This window comes from Colletotrichum karsti (genome assembly GCF_011947395.1).
Source record: "Colletotrichum karsti strain CkLH20 chromosome Unknown Scaffold16, whole genome shotgun sequence".
NCBI lineage: Eukaryota > Fungi > Ascomycota > Sordariomycetes > Glomerellales > Glomerellaceae > Colletotrichum > Colletotrichum karsti.
Window position 1 is genome coordinate 233,490 of NW_024065916.1, and position 16,455 is coordinate 249,944.

The window sequence follows — 16,455 nt, forward strand, 5'->3', positions numbered from 1 at the left end:
CTAGTTTTTAAATCTTTCCACCCTAAGTTAAATAGCTCCAACATGATATCCAGGTATTCTCTGTTTCCCAAGTAGAAAGAAGCATACTATATAAATGCTCTTTCTTTGGTTGTGAACCTGGACTCCGCCCCTAGTACCGCACTTAGTGCCACATAGCCAAATTCGTCCTTCGGCTTCACATCGGCCAGCTGGACTTTCATGTGCCGCAGAGCCCGAGCTCGCTCTGCCCCGTTCAAGTGCGAGCCGCCTGATATGGGCACGAAGCGGTTGTCTCGTGTGAGGGAGCTTGCGAACCCGAGAATATCCGGGCCACGAATTAAATGACAGAGAACGAATCCACCAATAGCCAGAATCTGCAACACCATTGTCGTGAAGAATATTAGAACCAGCCAAAACACCTTTACGTAGTACGCGTTCTGGACTGTGATGACCGTGGCTATTGTATGATTCGTCCACTCATTTTCAAGGTCCAAGGAGGAGTTGGTAAATATTGCTGCCTTTGTGATATTGTGCTTGTCGATCCCTGCATCCCATGCCGTGTTCATCACCGTGGTAAGCCTCCGAGAGAACACTTCGATATCTAATCCAGCCCACGACCGATGTTTCTGAGCACTGAAAACACTTCTGTCGTTGGCGATGTAGTTCTCCGTTGCTGATGCACTTCCTGGAGCCATGGCTGTCATTGCCGGCCACTCCTCCATAGCATTATCGATTGCATAAAGACGTCGAAATTCTCCACCTGATTCCAATGGTCGGCTTTGGAGTCGACGCTGTTGCTTAGGCAAGCATTTGTGTTTCTGGGCATTGCATTCCAGCGTTGTCAAGTTAATGGTGGCTATAGAGCAGTTGAAAAGGCTGTAAATAGCTGAAACCGCTATTGGGACCTTACTGGCAAATAGTAGGTATGGCTTTGAAGACTCCTGAGCTGGAAATGCGAGTATCGCTAGGAAGCTTTGGTCGTCAAAATCAGCACGAAGCCTGGCGCGGACCGCGTCCATGAGATTTGTGTAATTGTAATGGTAGGTTCCCAGATCCCATAATTCGAGCTTCTCAGCATCTTAGATAAGCCTGTGAGGGCGTCCAGTATTTTTTGCATAGACATTATACTTGAAAGCTGCTTACTCTGCTGTGGAGAGAAGATCCTGGAATCCTGTAGGATAGTCCTTAGGCCGCCTTATGGGTATGGTTGAAGAATCAGTCAAGCAAGACAACTTCGTTGGCGACTTGGCATCGTCACAATCTGGTCAGCCTGCTGGGTAGCAGAACAGTACTGTGGTGCTGACTGTGCCGCAAGCTTGGCATCCTCTCATTGGTATGATAGCCGCTCAGCCCCGGTAGCATAGTCGGTGGCATGTAATTGCGAATGCCGGGACACCGCATTAAAGGCACGTCAGGCTGTGAGCCTGATCGAAATTGCAACCTAGAGGTGTTCACATCAGCCGCGAAAAGAAGCATCGAGATGGCAGACAGAGCTCGTCGTCCACAACAACCTCGAAAGATCAGGTCGACAGACAAATATGGATCAACGCACAAGTCCAGACGAACCGGCCATGTGGACGCAGCCCCCTCGGCTTCGTACTCCTCCCCGGAACCCCAGACGAGCCAAGCCTCAAGTCCCACGCGGCCAACACCAGGTCAGGCAGAGTACACCGGACAGACATATGCAGAGAACGATCTAGCCTCCACCAAAGGCCCCCCAAAGTACCGACCAAAGCAGATGATCGATTGGCGCGCCGAGCTGTGCGATCTGCTCGGCCTGGAACCGCATGTGTCCGATAGCTGTGTACTCGATACCAAAGAATCAACGGCCGACTTTCTGGAAAAGGCCAAAACCATGGAACGCAAGGAGACAGAAACGAACGACGCCCTCCGTTGCGAGGTTATTTACGTGGTGTTCTGTCGAGAGTTTAATTCACGACAACTTTATTTCGACGAGCCTTGGGTGGTAGAGTCAGGCCGAAACAATGCGCATCTAAGAGGCAGCAAAGTGGTTTCCAACCTAGATTTGCACCTGGAAAGAAACAAAGATATCACGGCCATTGTGTATCGAGAGCTTCAGTGTTGCGGAATTGCAGTAGACCATCGTCAGCTGCTCACGCTGAGCTCCACGTCGCCAGCCTCCTACTCTTCCCCACTGTTTGGAGTAGAGTACATCCACATCAAGTCCGACCTGTTATCCGAAGGCTTGAAGAAAATAGCTCTTGAGGCCTTGGAAGACGTCCCATGCCCGAGCTTTGATATCGAGTCGAACAGCGAGATCGCTTACCCGTACCTCTGGTGCTTCCATCGCCGACAGGAAATCAAAATGGCCACTGAGCAGTTTGATGCGGTGCTTTGCGCCCATGTCGATGTTGTTTTAAACTACATCGAAGGCCAACTGAAAGACGAATGGAATGAAGTGGATCAACTCCTGAAGGAGGGGAGAATTACTGCGGGATACTTGCAGTATCTTTTCGTACGTCTTCGCATCAAATGTGTTTTGTGTCACTTGACTAAGATATATCCAAGGTTCCTAATGAGATCCTTCTATCTAAAGAGGAGGGATCGAAGTTACATCAATTGAAGGGCGTCTCTGCTACCGACTGGATAGAAAACAGTAATCCTTCACGGCCTTATTTTAGGCCAGCCATTGAGGTCATCTTTTGGGTATTCCAGGGCGGTTTCAGCCACGTTCATGAAACCCTGGAACTTGAAGACATCCCACATGTCGACACCGATGAGCCATTTCCTATTGAGGATCTTTCTGTTTTCCCGATCAAGTATGCACGTTCAGAGACCGTTGAAGCATTGAGAGCTCGTGGTCGGATGTTCTGGAGGTGCCGGCATCGGAACTATGTGTCTTCATCTCAATTTGTAGGCGACGACCTGCAGCCATCAGTACGGCCCATGAACGATATCTCGGGCGCGTCACCATGCTGACACAGCGGAACCAGGTTGATGCGAGATTCATGGTCGATTACGAGACTTACCGCAAGATGCATCCGAACGAAGATGAGGATGAATATGACACCACCGACGTCAGCGATCTCGGGCACGAGCTCATGAATCAGGACCATCCGCCCCTCGAAGATGACTTCTTCATGTGCCTACCCACCACTATGGTAGGATTCAATATGCAGAAGAAGGAATGGGGTGCGTTTTTTTCTTTTGTTTTCTTTTCTTTTTTCAAAATCACTGGGAATCGAATGTTGAAGAGCTCACAGTCATTTATACAGTTAAGTTGGGTGTTGCTTTTATGGAAGATGTAGTATGGAATGAAGAGGCCTTCAAATACTTGGTGATTGACGAGAGGACTAAGGAACTCGTTCAAGCTGTTGTAACTACCAAGTTGAGAGCCGATAAGAACACGGATCTCATTGTGGGTAAAGGGAACGGTCTCTTCATTTTGCTGCATGGGTATGCCTCTTACTGCGCTACTCTGCCACGCTTTCGAGCTGACAGAGAATTCATAGTGGTCCTGGAACAGGCAAAACGTTAACGGCCGAAAGGTGAGAAGAATTTGGGTATCGTTCAGCCATAACGCTAACCAAATCGCAGTGTGGCCGAGGTTGCGAAGAAGCCTCTTTATAGGGTCACATGTGGGGATATCGGGACCAAGGCAGAGGACGTAGAAAAAGTAGGTTAGACACGTGTAACCCCGCGGGGGGGAGGGGGACCGGACTGACTTGCGTTCTTAGTACCTGAAAATTGTGTTGCTGCTAGGGAAAACTTGGGGCTGCGGTAAGGAACCATTCACCAAGATGGAGTTGTGCGGTTTTGCTTAGCTTTTCAGTGGTTCTTCTCGACGAAGCCGACGTGTTTCTGGAAGAGCGTACGCTCCAGAGCCTGGAAAGAAATGCGCTTGTGTCAGGTAAGGCCGGTTTCCGACGCGGTGCACCCATAGCTGATCTGACCAAAACGCGACGCAGTCTTCCTTCGGGTGCTGGAGTACTATGACGGTAATTCAACTACATCACTTCCAGCATTCTTGGCTCAAAACTGACCTCCACCAAGGTATCTTGATCTTGACGAGCAACCGGGTCGGAACCTTTGACGAAGCCTTCAAGTCCCGAATACAGCTCAACCTTCGCTACGAGAACCTCGATGAAAGCAAGAGGCTCAAAATCTGGGGAAACTTCATCAACCGCGTCGAAAACCTAGAGATGGATCCAACTATAGAGGCAGAGGACGCCAAAGGGTCTGAAGCCACCCAGCAGAAAGTAAGGATCAATGTGAAAGGCATCCGAGCGCGTCTTCCAGAACTTGCAAAGACCAGCCTCAACGGGCGCGAAATTCGAAACGCCATTTCGACGGCTCGACAGCTTGCTATTCACCGTGGGGAAACATTGGATTACGAGCATATACTTCAGGTGATACAGGAAGTGGAGAAGTTTGATGAGTATTTGAGAGAGTTAAAGCGTGGATACTCTGCTGATATAATCTCACGGGAGCGTGGAGAACGATGAGAGGACGCCATACGCAAGTTGCAGATCTGAATTTCCGTCTACCTTTCTGTTCTTGTTTGTCCCAGTTATGACTTCGAAATGAATCATGTTGATCCGCAGCGCTGCTCACAAGCCAGTCAAGTCAAGTCCACCACCCCATCTTGCTTCATTTGACATTTCAGGGCCTCGTACTTGATTGCTTGGACTATCCTGAGATGCGTACTTGACTCGCTTGACCTGCTTGATGAGGTAGAAGCCCTCTAGTGCCTCCTCGGCGCCTGTCACAACCGCTAACGTCTTGGCAGCTATCGGGCAGACCTGCCCGTCATCACAGCCCTGCCGTGTTGTCACGGTGCCAAACCAAACGGTTATCACGAAGACGCATATGTTACGACAGGGAGGGAAGATCTAAAGTACATGAGAGGAGAGGTACGACGATTATAAGGCACCGTACATCATGTGTTTAGTGTCAGAGTGACGCCCTAACCTTCAGGATATGATCCGTGATACGTATCGCCCAACCCTTCTGCTGAAGAGAGGAGCATACCGCTTACATCGCCGCGTCCCTACGGATCCGGTTCTGGAGTCATTGAACTGTGTCGAGGGTCACTGGGTCCATGGCAAGCCGCTAGGTGGTTCGAGTCAGCTTCGCGAGGCTGAAGGCTTTGTCGCAGACCGCTGCCACGGAGAATATATCTAGCGCCAGCCTACTTAACGATGGGAACTACTGCTGGTGATCGAGTAACCACCCGATGGGATTGACGCCCGAGATGGATCTCTGTCGCCTCCGATGGTCGGTCCCGTAGCCGTTGGAGACCCATGTTCATCCGGTCGTCATACTCGGAGTAGTCACGCTTGACTGGCCTCGCGTGGCTCGCGGCTCTGCGTGGAGATGCTGACTCACCGTCTCGATACCAGGCTATCTAGAATGCTTCGAGGTCCTCCTTGGCGCCCCATTATCACGTCAGCTGATGGCCACCATCCCACCGAGCCTCGAGCCAGCGCGGCTTCGCTCGGGATGGAGGAGAATAGCTGCTGCAAGTAGTGATGATGCCCTGAGCTTGTTGTAGTACTCGTTAAGCTTCTGCTACGCGTTGGTGACGGAGATGCGAAGATAGGCTTGTGACCCCTCGGCGAGGGCTGTAAGGCGTACTGAAACAGACAGCGGCGAGCCTTGCCTGTATTCGCCCTGGACCTGAGATGGCAGGGCTTGCGTGTTGAGCCGGGCTAGGGCTGCCCGTCCTCGGCGAGGGCGGTGATCGATGGGGTAGGTACCCCTGGCTCTGCCCGACCATCTCGTCAGCGGGTTCGGTCAACCTAAAGGCGCCACGCCTCCATCCTATCCAGGATATACTCGATCCCCGAGAGGATCTCCCCGAGGTAGCCATGCGAGCCCTTCTCGTCCCAGCCCTGGCACATCATAGTCTGCCGGCGAGGGGGAGCATAGCCTTTATCTCGATGAGCAGAAGCCAATCTTCGTCAGGTAGATGAGCATCCAGCGGAACCTCTGGGCCCACGCCAGAAGCCTGAAGCCGTAGGAGGAATGACTGGATGTGGTTCTTCTTCTGGATAGTGTGTGCGATCATAAGGTATGTGGAATTCCATCAAGTGTCATTGGTGAGTGTGATTCGTATCTCGGCCCTTGACTCTTGGTGAAGAAGCCAGTCATCTTGATCATCAGCCTCACGGATGAACTATTGGAAGGCTCCGTTGCGCGGAGGTGGTGACCGGATGTACTCGACGATGTTCCGAAGCTTACCGATTGGGCCTCGAGCCCTCCAGGCCTATAGACCACTGAAGAGGGCCTCTGGTATGCTATCCCGCCGAGACTCCTCCTCGAATGGGTTATCAACTTCGCCATGTAGGAATGCTCTGCCTACCGGGTTCAAGATACATCCGTAGCAACGTTTCCGCCGTTCCACGATATCCCAGATATTAAAGGATGGGTCGATAGCAGGGAAGAACGTTGTAGTATACATGTCGTTGTTAGTAGCGTTGCCGGAAACCAGTGTACCAATGCGGTCTGCGATTCCCCTATCGTTAGCCGCGAGATGGATTCTGCGACAGGGCGTTGCCCAGTGGCTCCTTGACCGAGACCTAGTTGCTTCTGAAAGTAGTCTCCAGCTGGCCGCGTTGACTCGGTCGTGACCATGGAATCTGTGAAGCAAGTATCTCTCAGTGAAGGCCCAAAGGGTTGGTCAGTATTCACGATGTGGCCAGCAAGCAATCGAGTCAATATTATCGCTCGACTTGATTCGGCTGCTAGCAGCATGATAAAGGTGAGATGGATTGTTGAATTGGCGCCTGCGTCCGGAAAAAAAAATGTTAAAAATGCATTTAAAGATATGCCAAAGTCGGTGACATAGAGCGGTTAGATACAACTCTCCGAGTTTTCCATATGGATACGTCCATATTCGTAGCACCATCGGACTATCCGATCTACCGAGCCGAGCCTAGCGCCCTCCAGGCAGCTGGTGGTGAAGCCCGGTTCCATCTAGGTAATTCTTCCCCGCCACGCTTAGTGTCGAACCTTCATCACCATATCCCGACCAAGACCCACGACGGTATTAGTCGCCTAGAGCCCTGCACGCTGCACGCAGGCAGTCGACAGTTCTCCACCACATTTGAAGGACAAATCAATTCTTCTCTTGTCGGAACTATACCGCTCGCGCGATCGCGCGAGCGCAAAAAGGCGATGAACTACCTGACGCCCTCTCGTCCCTCCCCGGTCCAACTCAACCAGTTTCTTTTCACCCATATCACCAACCAGCAGCCAATATCTTCTGGCTGGCAGGCGGGCGTTGCTGTCCAGGAACGCATGATTAAGTGTCACAATCTGTATGTTCCCTGGGGCTTTATTGAAGATGCTCGTGCGAAAACCAACACAACTATCTCTGCTAGCATTACCAACATAGCCTTGACTGTAACCAATATCGAATTTAGGAAAGCGGCAGAAGTTGGCGTTAATTTTGAGCGAGAGGCGTTCATGAGGTCCGCTGACAAGGTATCGTTTTGGATCGGGTCACTCTTCATGCCTCGGCACACCAAGAGCTGTGCTGATCTGCTCCCGTCGGGCTGCAGGCACAATACGAGGCACAGATGAGTAACAAAACGAACGAGTTCTTCAGGCGACGGATGGCGAACATGCAGAATCCCAGCCCTGCTTCTCAAGCACAGTCCGCAGCACAAGACCAGCGGCTGCCCACCCCGAACGAATCCAGCATTGCACCGGACCAAGTCACTACAGAACCAGGACAGAACTCGCAACAGACATCCAGGCCCACGCGAAGGGACACCTCCAAGCTTAGAAACAAGGAGGGTAGTATCTTGGCAGGTTTCAATGATGAAAAGGAGACCATCATGGAGTTGCGAAATGCAAGTCGTGGAGGTGGTCTAAGATGGTCTACCATCTCAAGAGATTGTACAAGTGGTATTCACGGCTTGGAAGCTCGTCTTTTAGCGGATTTTGGTGAAATATCGCGAAGTAGATCGTTGGAATTCGATAATTCACAGAAGAAAAAGTCTTAGCGTAGTACGCAGAAGCTGAGGCTAGCGGAAGCCGTCTCCATCAGATATCTATAGCGCCAGGAAGCACAATCAGATCCAGGCTGGTTCGCTCTCCTCGATTTGGCTTCGGAGGGCATGCGTCAGGTCTGCATAATACATTTCATTTGACTCGGAGCTACTGCGTAGATTATTAGAATCATCGTGATTATCTCGCGTAGCAATCAGTTCAGTCGCCGACATGGCCCAGAAGTCATTATTACTAAGGTCGCGATCGAAACAGGCGTGGTCGCAGTTCTAGTTAGCGATCGCTTCAATGTCTGGCAAACCCTCCAAGATCCGACATCCTGTCGCCTTGGTGGAGAATACCCGTCGCAACCACAGTGTTCGAATACATGTTACGATGAGTGGCGTGATCTGCGGTCCAGCCATCCAGATTCTTTGCTGTCTTTGCGAGGAGAGTCAAGGAGTCGTCGTTGTGAGCAACGACTAGTTCCGCCTTTTCTCCCAAGCTCAACTCCCGCAACTTATGGGAGCCCATGACTTGCTCTAAGATGCCAATGCACCGTGCAGTGTCTTCAAACTGTGACTTGAACAAGATACTGGAGCCCCTGTTTACGTTGTCTTGTTTTTGCGAAGAAGCTCGACTCGGACAAGGCTTCAAAGGTAAGGATCTTCGCTTAACGATACTATCGATGGTGTTGAGTACTGATTTTGTTGTTGGGTCCAGAGGTTCGGCTCTATCGATGTTTGGAGGGCTTTTAGAACTCAGGAAGGCGATTATCTCACGGAGTCTCCCCTCTGAGAACTGAAAGTCTTCGACTTCATCGTTGCTAATCTCGGTTGCGCACTTTTCGAGGATGCTGCACACTTCTGCCCACCGGCTGAGCCGCAGCCTGAGAATGCCGAGTTTTAATGCGTCGGCGAGGTCTTCTTTCATTGAGTGCTCGAATGCACAGGCAAGACGCCATGTGCAGATTTTGTAGGCTTCTGCGAGAGCCTGACCGGGGCTTATGGGGGTTTGAGGGATACCATCTGCAGGCCTGCTGTCGGAGATCGTGGCGGCATTTTCCATGTGGACTTGAGTGGTTTGACTTATTTGTAAGCGACTTTGGAAAGATTGTATGAAGGGTTGAGGGAGAAGTCGTCAAAGACTTGCTGTGGGGTAAATCGAATGAGGGATCCTGAGGAACACCACTAAATATGATTGCTGACCTACTCAATCTCACCTTGCTTTTGAGCGGACCGCTTTCTCCGGGCTGGGAGAAGTTCCTGGTCTCATACTGCAAGCTTCTATACTTCTGCAATGTACCCAATTGCAACTCGACACGTTGCTAGCTTTCCTCGGCTGTGCTCGACCCTGGGCACCGCCTCTATGTTGTGTAACACATGAGATGCGGATAAAGTCGGATGCTGACGGGCTTTCAACTAAGGCGTACTCGATCGGTACTTGGGCTGAGCACACCAAGCCCTCCGTACATGAATGCGGCGCTTGAGGCTCGAGATTGTTGAACGAAGCACATTCGATAGCTTTCATTGCGGACGGTCCAAGGAGGTTTGTGTAATACATGATGCTGTTCCAGACACCAGAAGAGAATCAGTACTGGTCGCTGTTGAAATCCACTCAAGAACGACATTATCCAGATTTTGTGACACATCTATCACGACAAGATGGTTCTCTGGCAGACGAAGGGCGAGTAGCCATAATCGAATTTACCGACGGGAGTAGGCCTTTGGTTAGCAAATTCGAGACTTCAAGACACCTTCGACGACGTCTCGACAAACAGGTCGAAACCGGGGTTCCGCTTGTCAACCGCCGGCTCATCGTCTTGGAGGGCCTGCCGAGGAACTTTGTCCAACTTTTGGGGGCCAGGTTCCGAGTGCCGCCTGATTTCTTCTCGTCTCACTGGATTGAGCCGGGAAGCTTTACTGGGACCTTGATCAACCGCAGCCCACGGCACTACGATAATAAGGACCGGTGCATGTTATCATTTGCGAAACTTCACCGAGCCAAGATCATTTCACAGATGCAAGACTCTTTAAAACCCCTGTATTTCATGGAGTCGAGCTCTCGGCGTTTCATGAACCAAACAACGATATTTGGAGATTCAGACGGACCTCTGAAGAGCACGGGGCAGGTTTCCACATGGACCAGATCTGAGGGAGAATCGTGGGTTGGTGAGTCCATCCCTCTAACTCGCAGCTTCTCGTAACTAACGCCTTGGTAAGTCATTGTTCTTGTTGACCCCCCTCTTCGTGGTTGGGTAAAATGGAAGAATGATCATATGCCCCGAAGGGTCGATCATCACCCGAGTCTTCCTCTTGTCAGGATGAAGAACGCTGAAGGATTGGGACAACGAGGCTCTTGGTTTCCTTTATACCAATCTCAGACCAGTCTGAGCCCGGACTCCAACGAATGGCTCGACTCGGAACGCCCTCCCGACATGAATTCGCTATTTGATGACATGGTGCTGCTTTACCCCCTCACGGTCCGCACCTCAACCGCAAGCCCAAACGACTGCAACGACATCTGCAGAAAACTCGTCCTCGCGGAGTGGACGGCCCGGCTACGCATCATCGAGGCCGAAATCGCCCGCGAAAGACTTGAACTCATCATCCCAAGATCCGGAGCAGCACGAAATATCGCCGAACTCCTGGAAACATCCTGGCCAGGCTTCTGGCGCCCCAAAGACTTCGCCCGTCTCGTTCGCGCCAAGACAATTCTCGAATCGATCACGGCCGAGCTCCGGCAGAACCTCCGAGCCCTGGGCGTTGGCCCAGATGCAACGCCGCGCATCCTCAGCCCGTGGGAGACGGACGCCTGGGAGAGCCTGCATGAGGCCGCGGGACTGATGGTGTCCAAAGTCGAGGGCACCATGCAGGCGTACATGCAGGCATCGTCGGTTAGGCAGATGCTGAGTGCCAACGAGCAGGCGGTCCAGGTTGGGAGGTTGACCTCGATGGCGACGATTTTCCTCCCCGTGTCGTTGGTGGCGACCATCTTCTCGATGGGCGGCGAGTTCGCGGCTGGGGAGAGGATGTTCTGGGTGTTTTGGGTCATTGCGGTTCCTGTGGGGTTGGTGGGGTGCTTTTTGCTGTTCACTACTGCTGGCAGAAACATTTTGAGGTAGAGTCTGTATATATTGCATTATTCGAGCATCGTGGCTCATCGGCTGAAGTTTTGAAGTACTTGTACGAAACCTAGACAGGAGGTTTAATTTCATGGTACTCAGACCAGATAATAGACGACCACGTCTCTGGGAATCTCCAGTAAGACCACCTGAATTCCTCGACTTCGTCAAACTCATCTTCCCAACTTCCCGGAACAGCGAATAAAGGGCTTCTAACAATACCCCAAAAGTCGCAGGCTGCTTCCTCGTACAGAGGCGCCCACCACACCCTCCAGTTCTCAGGTAAAGGTCCATACGTGATTCCTAGTATGTCGAATCTGACCAATGAAGAATGTGACTCCCCCGTCACCGGCGCCGGAATCATTCCTGGCTGGACATACCAGCCCCATTCCCGGCATGACTCTTTCTCCTTTCGGCCGTATTCCAATAGATCGACGCTTTCTTCGTGTAACGCCGTTGTCCAGACCGAGATGGCCGTCTGTAATATAGCGTCCGCCGTCTGCAATGAACATTTGGGCATGCAATTCAGGATCCTCGTAAACAGTACGTTCAGAGCCGAAAACTTTCGAGAATCTGAAAGGAGTGGGATTGGGCAGTTCAGATCCGACGGATCTGCCCTCGCGACCCCACGGAGAGGTCCCATGAAACTAGCTGGCTCGGTCGACTGCGTCTCTGGTAGTTTTCCTCTCCACCAGCAGATTTCCAGACCCAAGCCCATAGCTATCACATGAGAAATCGTTACTTGGGTTACCCCGTCACTGGAGGCTCTCATGGAAGCGATGGAGTCGGCTGTAAGCAGCTCGGCTTCTGGCAAGAAGCTCAGAACCATGTCCCAAGTCAACCCTCTCATGCCCGAGGCGAAGCAAGCGTGGATGAGTCTCCATCCGGGGCCGTAATGAAGATAGTTTGGCGCGAGTAACCTCCGGATATCCTGGAATTGATCGTGTGTGCTTCCCGCGATGACCAGAAGCCACGCGCAGCCGTTTTCGTCAATCACCTCCGGCACATAGTTGACGAAGATCTTCAGAGCTTCGTTTCCGTAATTCGCCTTTGTCGAATAATTAAACAGCAGCTTTTCCAGAGGAGTGCTTGAGGACGTCGTCAGAAGTCGTTGTCCTTGACTTTGTGGTACTCGGGGAAAGGAAGTATACGAACACGATGCAAAACTCAGAAGTATCCGAGATGTCCACTTCTTCATAGGAGCCCGGGGGCAATCCGGACATCAAAAGCCACTTGGTGGTTTCCATGGCTTCGTTCGTGACGGCATACTGACAATGGATTAAACGTCACCCAAATGTTAGCTGGCTTTCGACAGTGGGCTGGGTACGACGCACATGCAGTAAATTCAGGCCGTTTTGGTCGTGAACGAATGGTGTCAAGTTCATTCCGCACAGCTGTTTTTGCAGTCCGGTAACGTCGTCGGCCTTTACGGCGGCGATAAGTTCCTGCGGATGTATTGGGACGACGGCGTAGGTGGACAGGTTGAGTTGCCAACCCATGATGCTTCTCTTAGCCATAATGGCATAGACAGCGCCGCCGAGCCACGCGGGTGTTCTCATGGAGACCCGATAACCCTTCTCTCCAAAGCCCATGTGTATTCTCCCAAGCACGGTCGAGCCGGTTGAGATGACAACAGCGTCCGATATGATTGCCTCGACAGTAGCAGGCTTGGCAACGGCGAGACTACTGGCCAATTCTGTTGCGACTGAGTTATCCTGTCTGACAAGTGCTGTTTCCGTAGCAGTCCTTGGTTGCGAAAGGTGGTCGACCATTATTGACGCGCATGATCTGTGAGGGACGCATTAATGTTTTGGTCTTCCTACCAGCGTTCAAACTCCGCGTCATGTCGTGAACATGATTGAGATACTTACACGAGATACAGATTCTGCGCCATTTGATAACGACGCAGAGCCTGATCGAGCTTCTTCTCCATCATCTCCAAATCGTTCTTCTGGATCACCACCCTGGCCGCCGCGAACCTCCGCTTGTGTCGCCGCTTGTCAACGACCTGAGCATAGAGCACATCGACCGCCTGCTGCAGGTCACCCATAGCAGCGCGCGCCCTGCCGATGGCCTTCTGCATGGCCGCGGTGCTCCACACGGAGGCGGGCGCCAGCTCGTCGGCGGCCTGTCTTTCGGCGTGGCTGAGGAGCTCGCCGAGATCTTGGAGCTCCTCGACCTTTTCCAGCAGGAAGGCGGGGACTTCCTTGACCTCGTCCCACAAGAGCTTGAGCTTGATGGATAATGAGATGGCTTTGCCCGCGAAGTCGGCGAAAGCGATGGCGCCGGAGGCGATTCCGATCGCTTCCGCCATGGCGTCGTCGGAGGGTGTAGGTGGGTTTCGCCAGGTGAGAGGTGAGGTGAAGAAGTGAGAAGCTGAATTTGTCGCGAAAGCGGATGAGGAGGACGCCCGCAGCCTGATTTGTTATCGCCACCTGCGGCCCGATATCTACAGGGCCTTGCTGCATGTCAGATTCTCTGGGATTGGTCAGGATGAGCATGGTCTTCCAGACGCGGCCAGTACGCAGGCAAATCATTGCCAGAGGTTAAGATGGCTCTGAATCTCTTATGAACTGATGTGCGCAGATGAGCGGGCTGTGACCGTGTGCTTTCCCGAGATTGTGCCATTGAAAAGATTGCGTTATTGATGCAGACCCATTCGCTCGGCCTCTATACTTATCCCGATGTTACAAATGCCGATGAACTTCGCGCCCGATGATAGAGAAGAATTACCCTGTAATTCGGATCACAATGATGTTACTGCTTGTTAAAATAGAGGAAGACGCATGATTCGCTGCCGATAAATTTAGGCGCACCGGTTGCTTTAGCCAGGCCTTATGAATACCGATCAATTGGTGAGTGACAGAGTAAGTCCATAGCATATCATTACTAGAAAATGAGATACGTTTGGTAGCTTCTGATATCCTAGCTGAGATTATTGAAGATAACGTCACTGCAGTTTTTGCCAACTATTGCAATTTGCGATTGCGTGAAAGGATGAATACGCATTGGGACTTCGAGACTGCTCATCTTCGACGCTTCCAGAACTTCATGAAGTTCTTTGCCTTTCGGCGAAGATTGGAGTTTGACGGCTCTGATGACTTCAGATTGTCAACTTGCAACTGTCCGGATTGTCCAGAAAGCGGGGTGATCCGCTCGTCGCCGTGGCTAGGCATACCCGTCAAGATCCTCGACGGGTCCTCTGGTTTGCGCCTTTCCGAGGTCCCAGTAGCAAAGGGCTGTCGCTTTCTGCGGTATTCAGTCCACACCAGAGGTTTGTCTTCATCCTTCTCGGCCAATTCCCATGGATCATCGTTCTCTTCGACCTCGTCTCTTGGCTGGCTTAGATCGGACTGCCTTTGTATTGAAGGAGGACCCAGGCTCCCGCCCTGCCGTTCTACCAGGTCCCAAAAGTCCCTAGCCACGCCGTCATCCTCGTCAATCCACAGCAGAGACCAGTGGTTCGGTAGAGGACCGTAGATGATACCCGCCAGTCGTACTCGGTAACGTTGCCTCCCATGGCATCCGACGAATCTCTGCCGCAGTTTGCTTTGGGATTTCTTGTAAAGACGCGCTTCTTCACGCCCATAACAGGAAAGATTTACGCCGGAATCGCTCAACGCCTGCAGCCATTGCCTCAGCAGAGTCGTGATCGGCTCATCTGCAAGGCTTCCAAGGCAAGCCTCGAACGCGCTCTGTAGCAAAGTGATCAGTGGGGTTTGATAGGTTCCCACAGGCAAAAAAGGCGTGATATTCTCCACGTGATGGAGACTGGCCTCGTCCAAGGCGATGGCGCTGTGGAGGAGCTTGTACCAGAACGAATCTGCTCGAGCTTGTTTGGGACGAGTTGTTGGGCTGGCTGCAGCTTTGCCGAGACGGGTTGCAATAGAATGGATTACTGAACAGCCGTTGACTCGGGATGTCTCAAGAATAGTTTCTTCAGACTTCTCAGATTCTGGCAGAAGATCCACGAACAGCTCAACTGAGCAATTGTAGTAGTCCGAGCTGACGGCGAGCCGAGCGCAGATTAGGCGAAGTGGTAATGGCCGCGAATGGTATGCAGGCGCATATCGCAATCGAAAAGCTTCGACGAAGCCAGAAGACCATGCGTTCGTGATGACAAATAAGAGGGTCTCATGCCTCAGAAGATAACTGTGTACTTCTCTGGAAGTAGACTCATGAGAGTCTCCATCTGTGAAGCATTCGAGTATTTCCAGATACCTGTCCTTGAATCGCTCTCCCATCAGACAAGTGCAGCAGAATGCCCACGGTAACCTACAGGAAAGAACGGAAGAGTTAGAGAGCGAATGGGCCAATTAGGTATGAAATGACAGACATACTTCGTCCAGTTTATCTGATTGTCTTGAAGCAAGTTCAATCTCCCAAGACCTTTCTCATCCACCAGCATACGGCAAACACGCACTGCTCCGAATCTTGCTGCAACCTTGGATGCCGATGAGTAGGGTTTTGCGAACTGGAATGGGGCGACTTACGTGTAACAGCGACCATCCATTCGCCTGCGCAGTCGTGGGAGCCATGGCAACAAGGTACTTCCGGAGCGTATGCGCATCATCGCGTATGATGGCACCGTAGACATCATCGTCCCACGACGTAATGACTGGGGAGGACCGGGGATGAGATCTGACGAAAACCAAGGCAGTGCCAGCTGTTATTGCTGCTGCCGCCATGCTCCAGCCGGCGTGAGTCATCGAGATATCTATGAATTCTGTCGAGAGCATAGTAGCGGTCAAGCTGATGGGCGTTGTCAAAATGGTCAACAACGCGAGAACGCGGACTTCCGTACTATCGGAAAAGAATTGTCGGGAACGGATTTGTGGGGTCAAATACGGGAAAAGTTGAACGGCGTTGCTCAACTGAGAGTTCGTGAGCAAATGGTACCGGTCCTCGAGTGTGACATCTTCCGCTGCAGCTGGATCTTGCACCGTTCTCTCGACAATGGCGGTGTAAGAGGCACTGTTGCATTCGAGCGTCTCGGTATTTGAAGGCAACCTGGTGAGAGTGTGAGTTGGACCGGCGCTCTGCCGTGACCATTTGCGTGGCATCAAGTGATCCCGATGTGAAAACGGTCGGCGACTCTCCTCTGAACTTGAAGGTTCGATCAACCGAGTAGCCGATGAATCGTCTATAAATCGTACCGGGCTCAACTGCATCACCCTTGTGGTTCTCAGTTCGCTTCAAGAAATGGAAATGGGGTTAACTTACATGATATACGTGAGCATTGCCGCTTGAAGCCCCATGAAAGAGTTGTCGAGGTTTTTCCTCAGGATTTTCAATCGATCTCTGCTCGACAGAAACCTCTTCTTGAGCATTATTTTCTCTCGCAGAGTGGTGGCCTTCACGACCTGCTCGTTGAGATCATCGATATAGGCAATGGC

At 51.8% G+C, this 16,455-nt stretch overlaps 3 protein-coding genes across 3 annotated transcripts; 1 reads left to right on the forward strand and 2 right to left on the reverse strand.

Annotated features, from left to right (window-relative positions):
• Positions 1 to 2,912: 2,912 nt before the first annotated feature.
• Positions 2,913 to 11,059, forward strand: CkaCkLH20_05597 (uncharacterized protein; the record flags this gene model as incomplete). Its single annotated transcript, XM_038888315.1, has 9 exons — positions 2,913 to 3,132; positions 3,216 to 3,396; positions 3,453 to 3,488; positions 3,538 to 3,616; positions 3,678 to 3,720; positions 3,773 to 3,850; positions 3,909 to 3,938; positions 3,994 to 4,199; positions 10,319 to 11,059. 9 exons carry the CDS (start codon positions 2,913 to 2,915, stop codon positions 11,057 to 11,059), a joined length of 1,614 nt encoding a protein of 537 aa, XP_038746212.1.
• A 1,061-nt stretch (positions 11,060 to 12,120) lies between these two features.
• Positions 12,121 to 13,373, reverse strand: CkaCkLH20_05598 (uncharacterized protein; the record flags this gene model as incomplete). Its single annotated transcript, XM_038888316.1, has 3 exons — positions 12,121 to 12,327; positions 12,394 to 12,847; positions 12,931 to 13,373. 3 exons carry the CDS (start codon positions 13,371 to 13,373, stop codon positions 12,121 to 12,123), a joined length of 1,104 nt encoding a protein of 367 aa, XP_038746213.1.
• A 712-nt stretch (positions 13,374 to 14,085) lies between these two features.
• CkaCkLH20_05599 (uncharacterized protein) lies at positions 14,086 to 16,389 on the reverse strand (the record flags this gene model as incomplete). The annotated part of the gene is made up of 3 exons (XM_038888317.1): positions 14,086 to 14,754; positions 15,553 to 16,069; positions 16,283 to 16,389. The coding sequence occupies 3 exons, from the start codon at positions 16,387 to 16,389 to the stop codon at positions 14,086 to 14,088; spliced, it is 1,293 nt and encodes a 430-aa protein (XP_038746214.1).
• Positions 16,390 to 16,455: the final 66 nt, after the last annotated feature.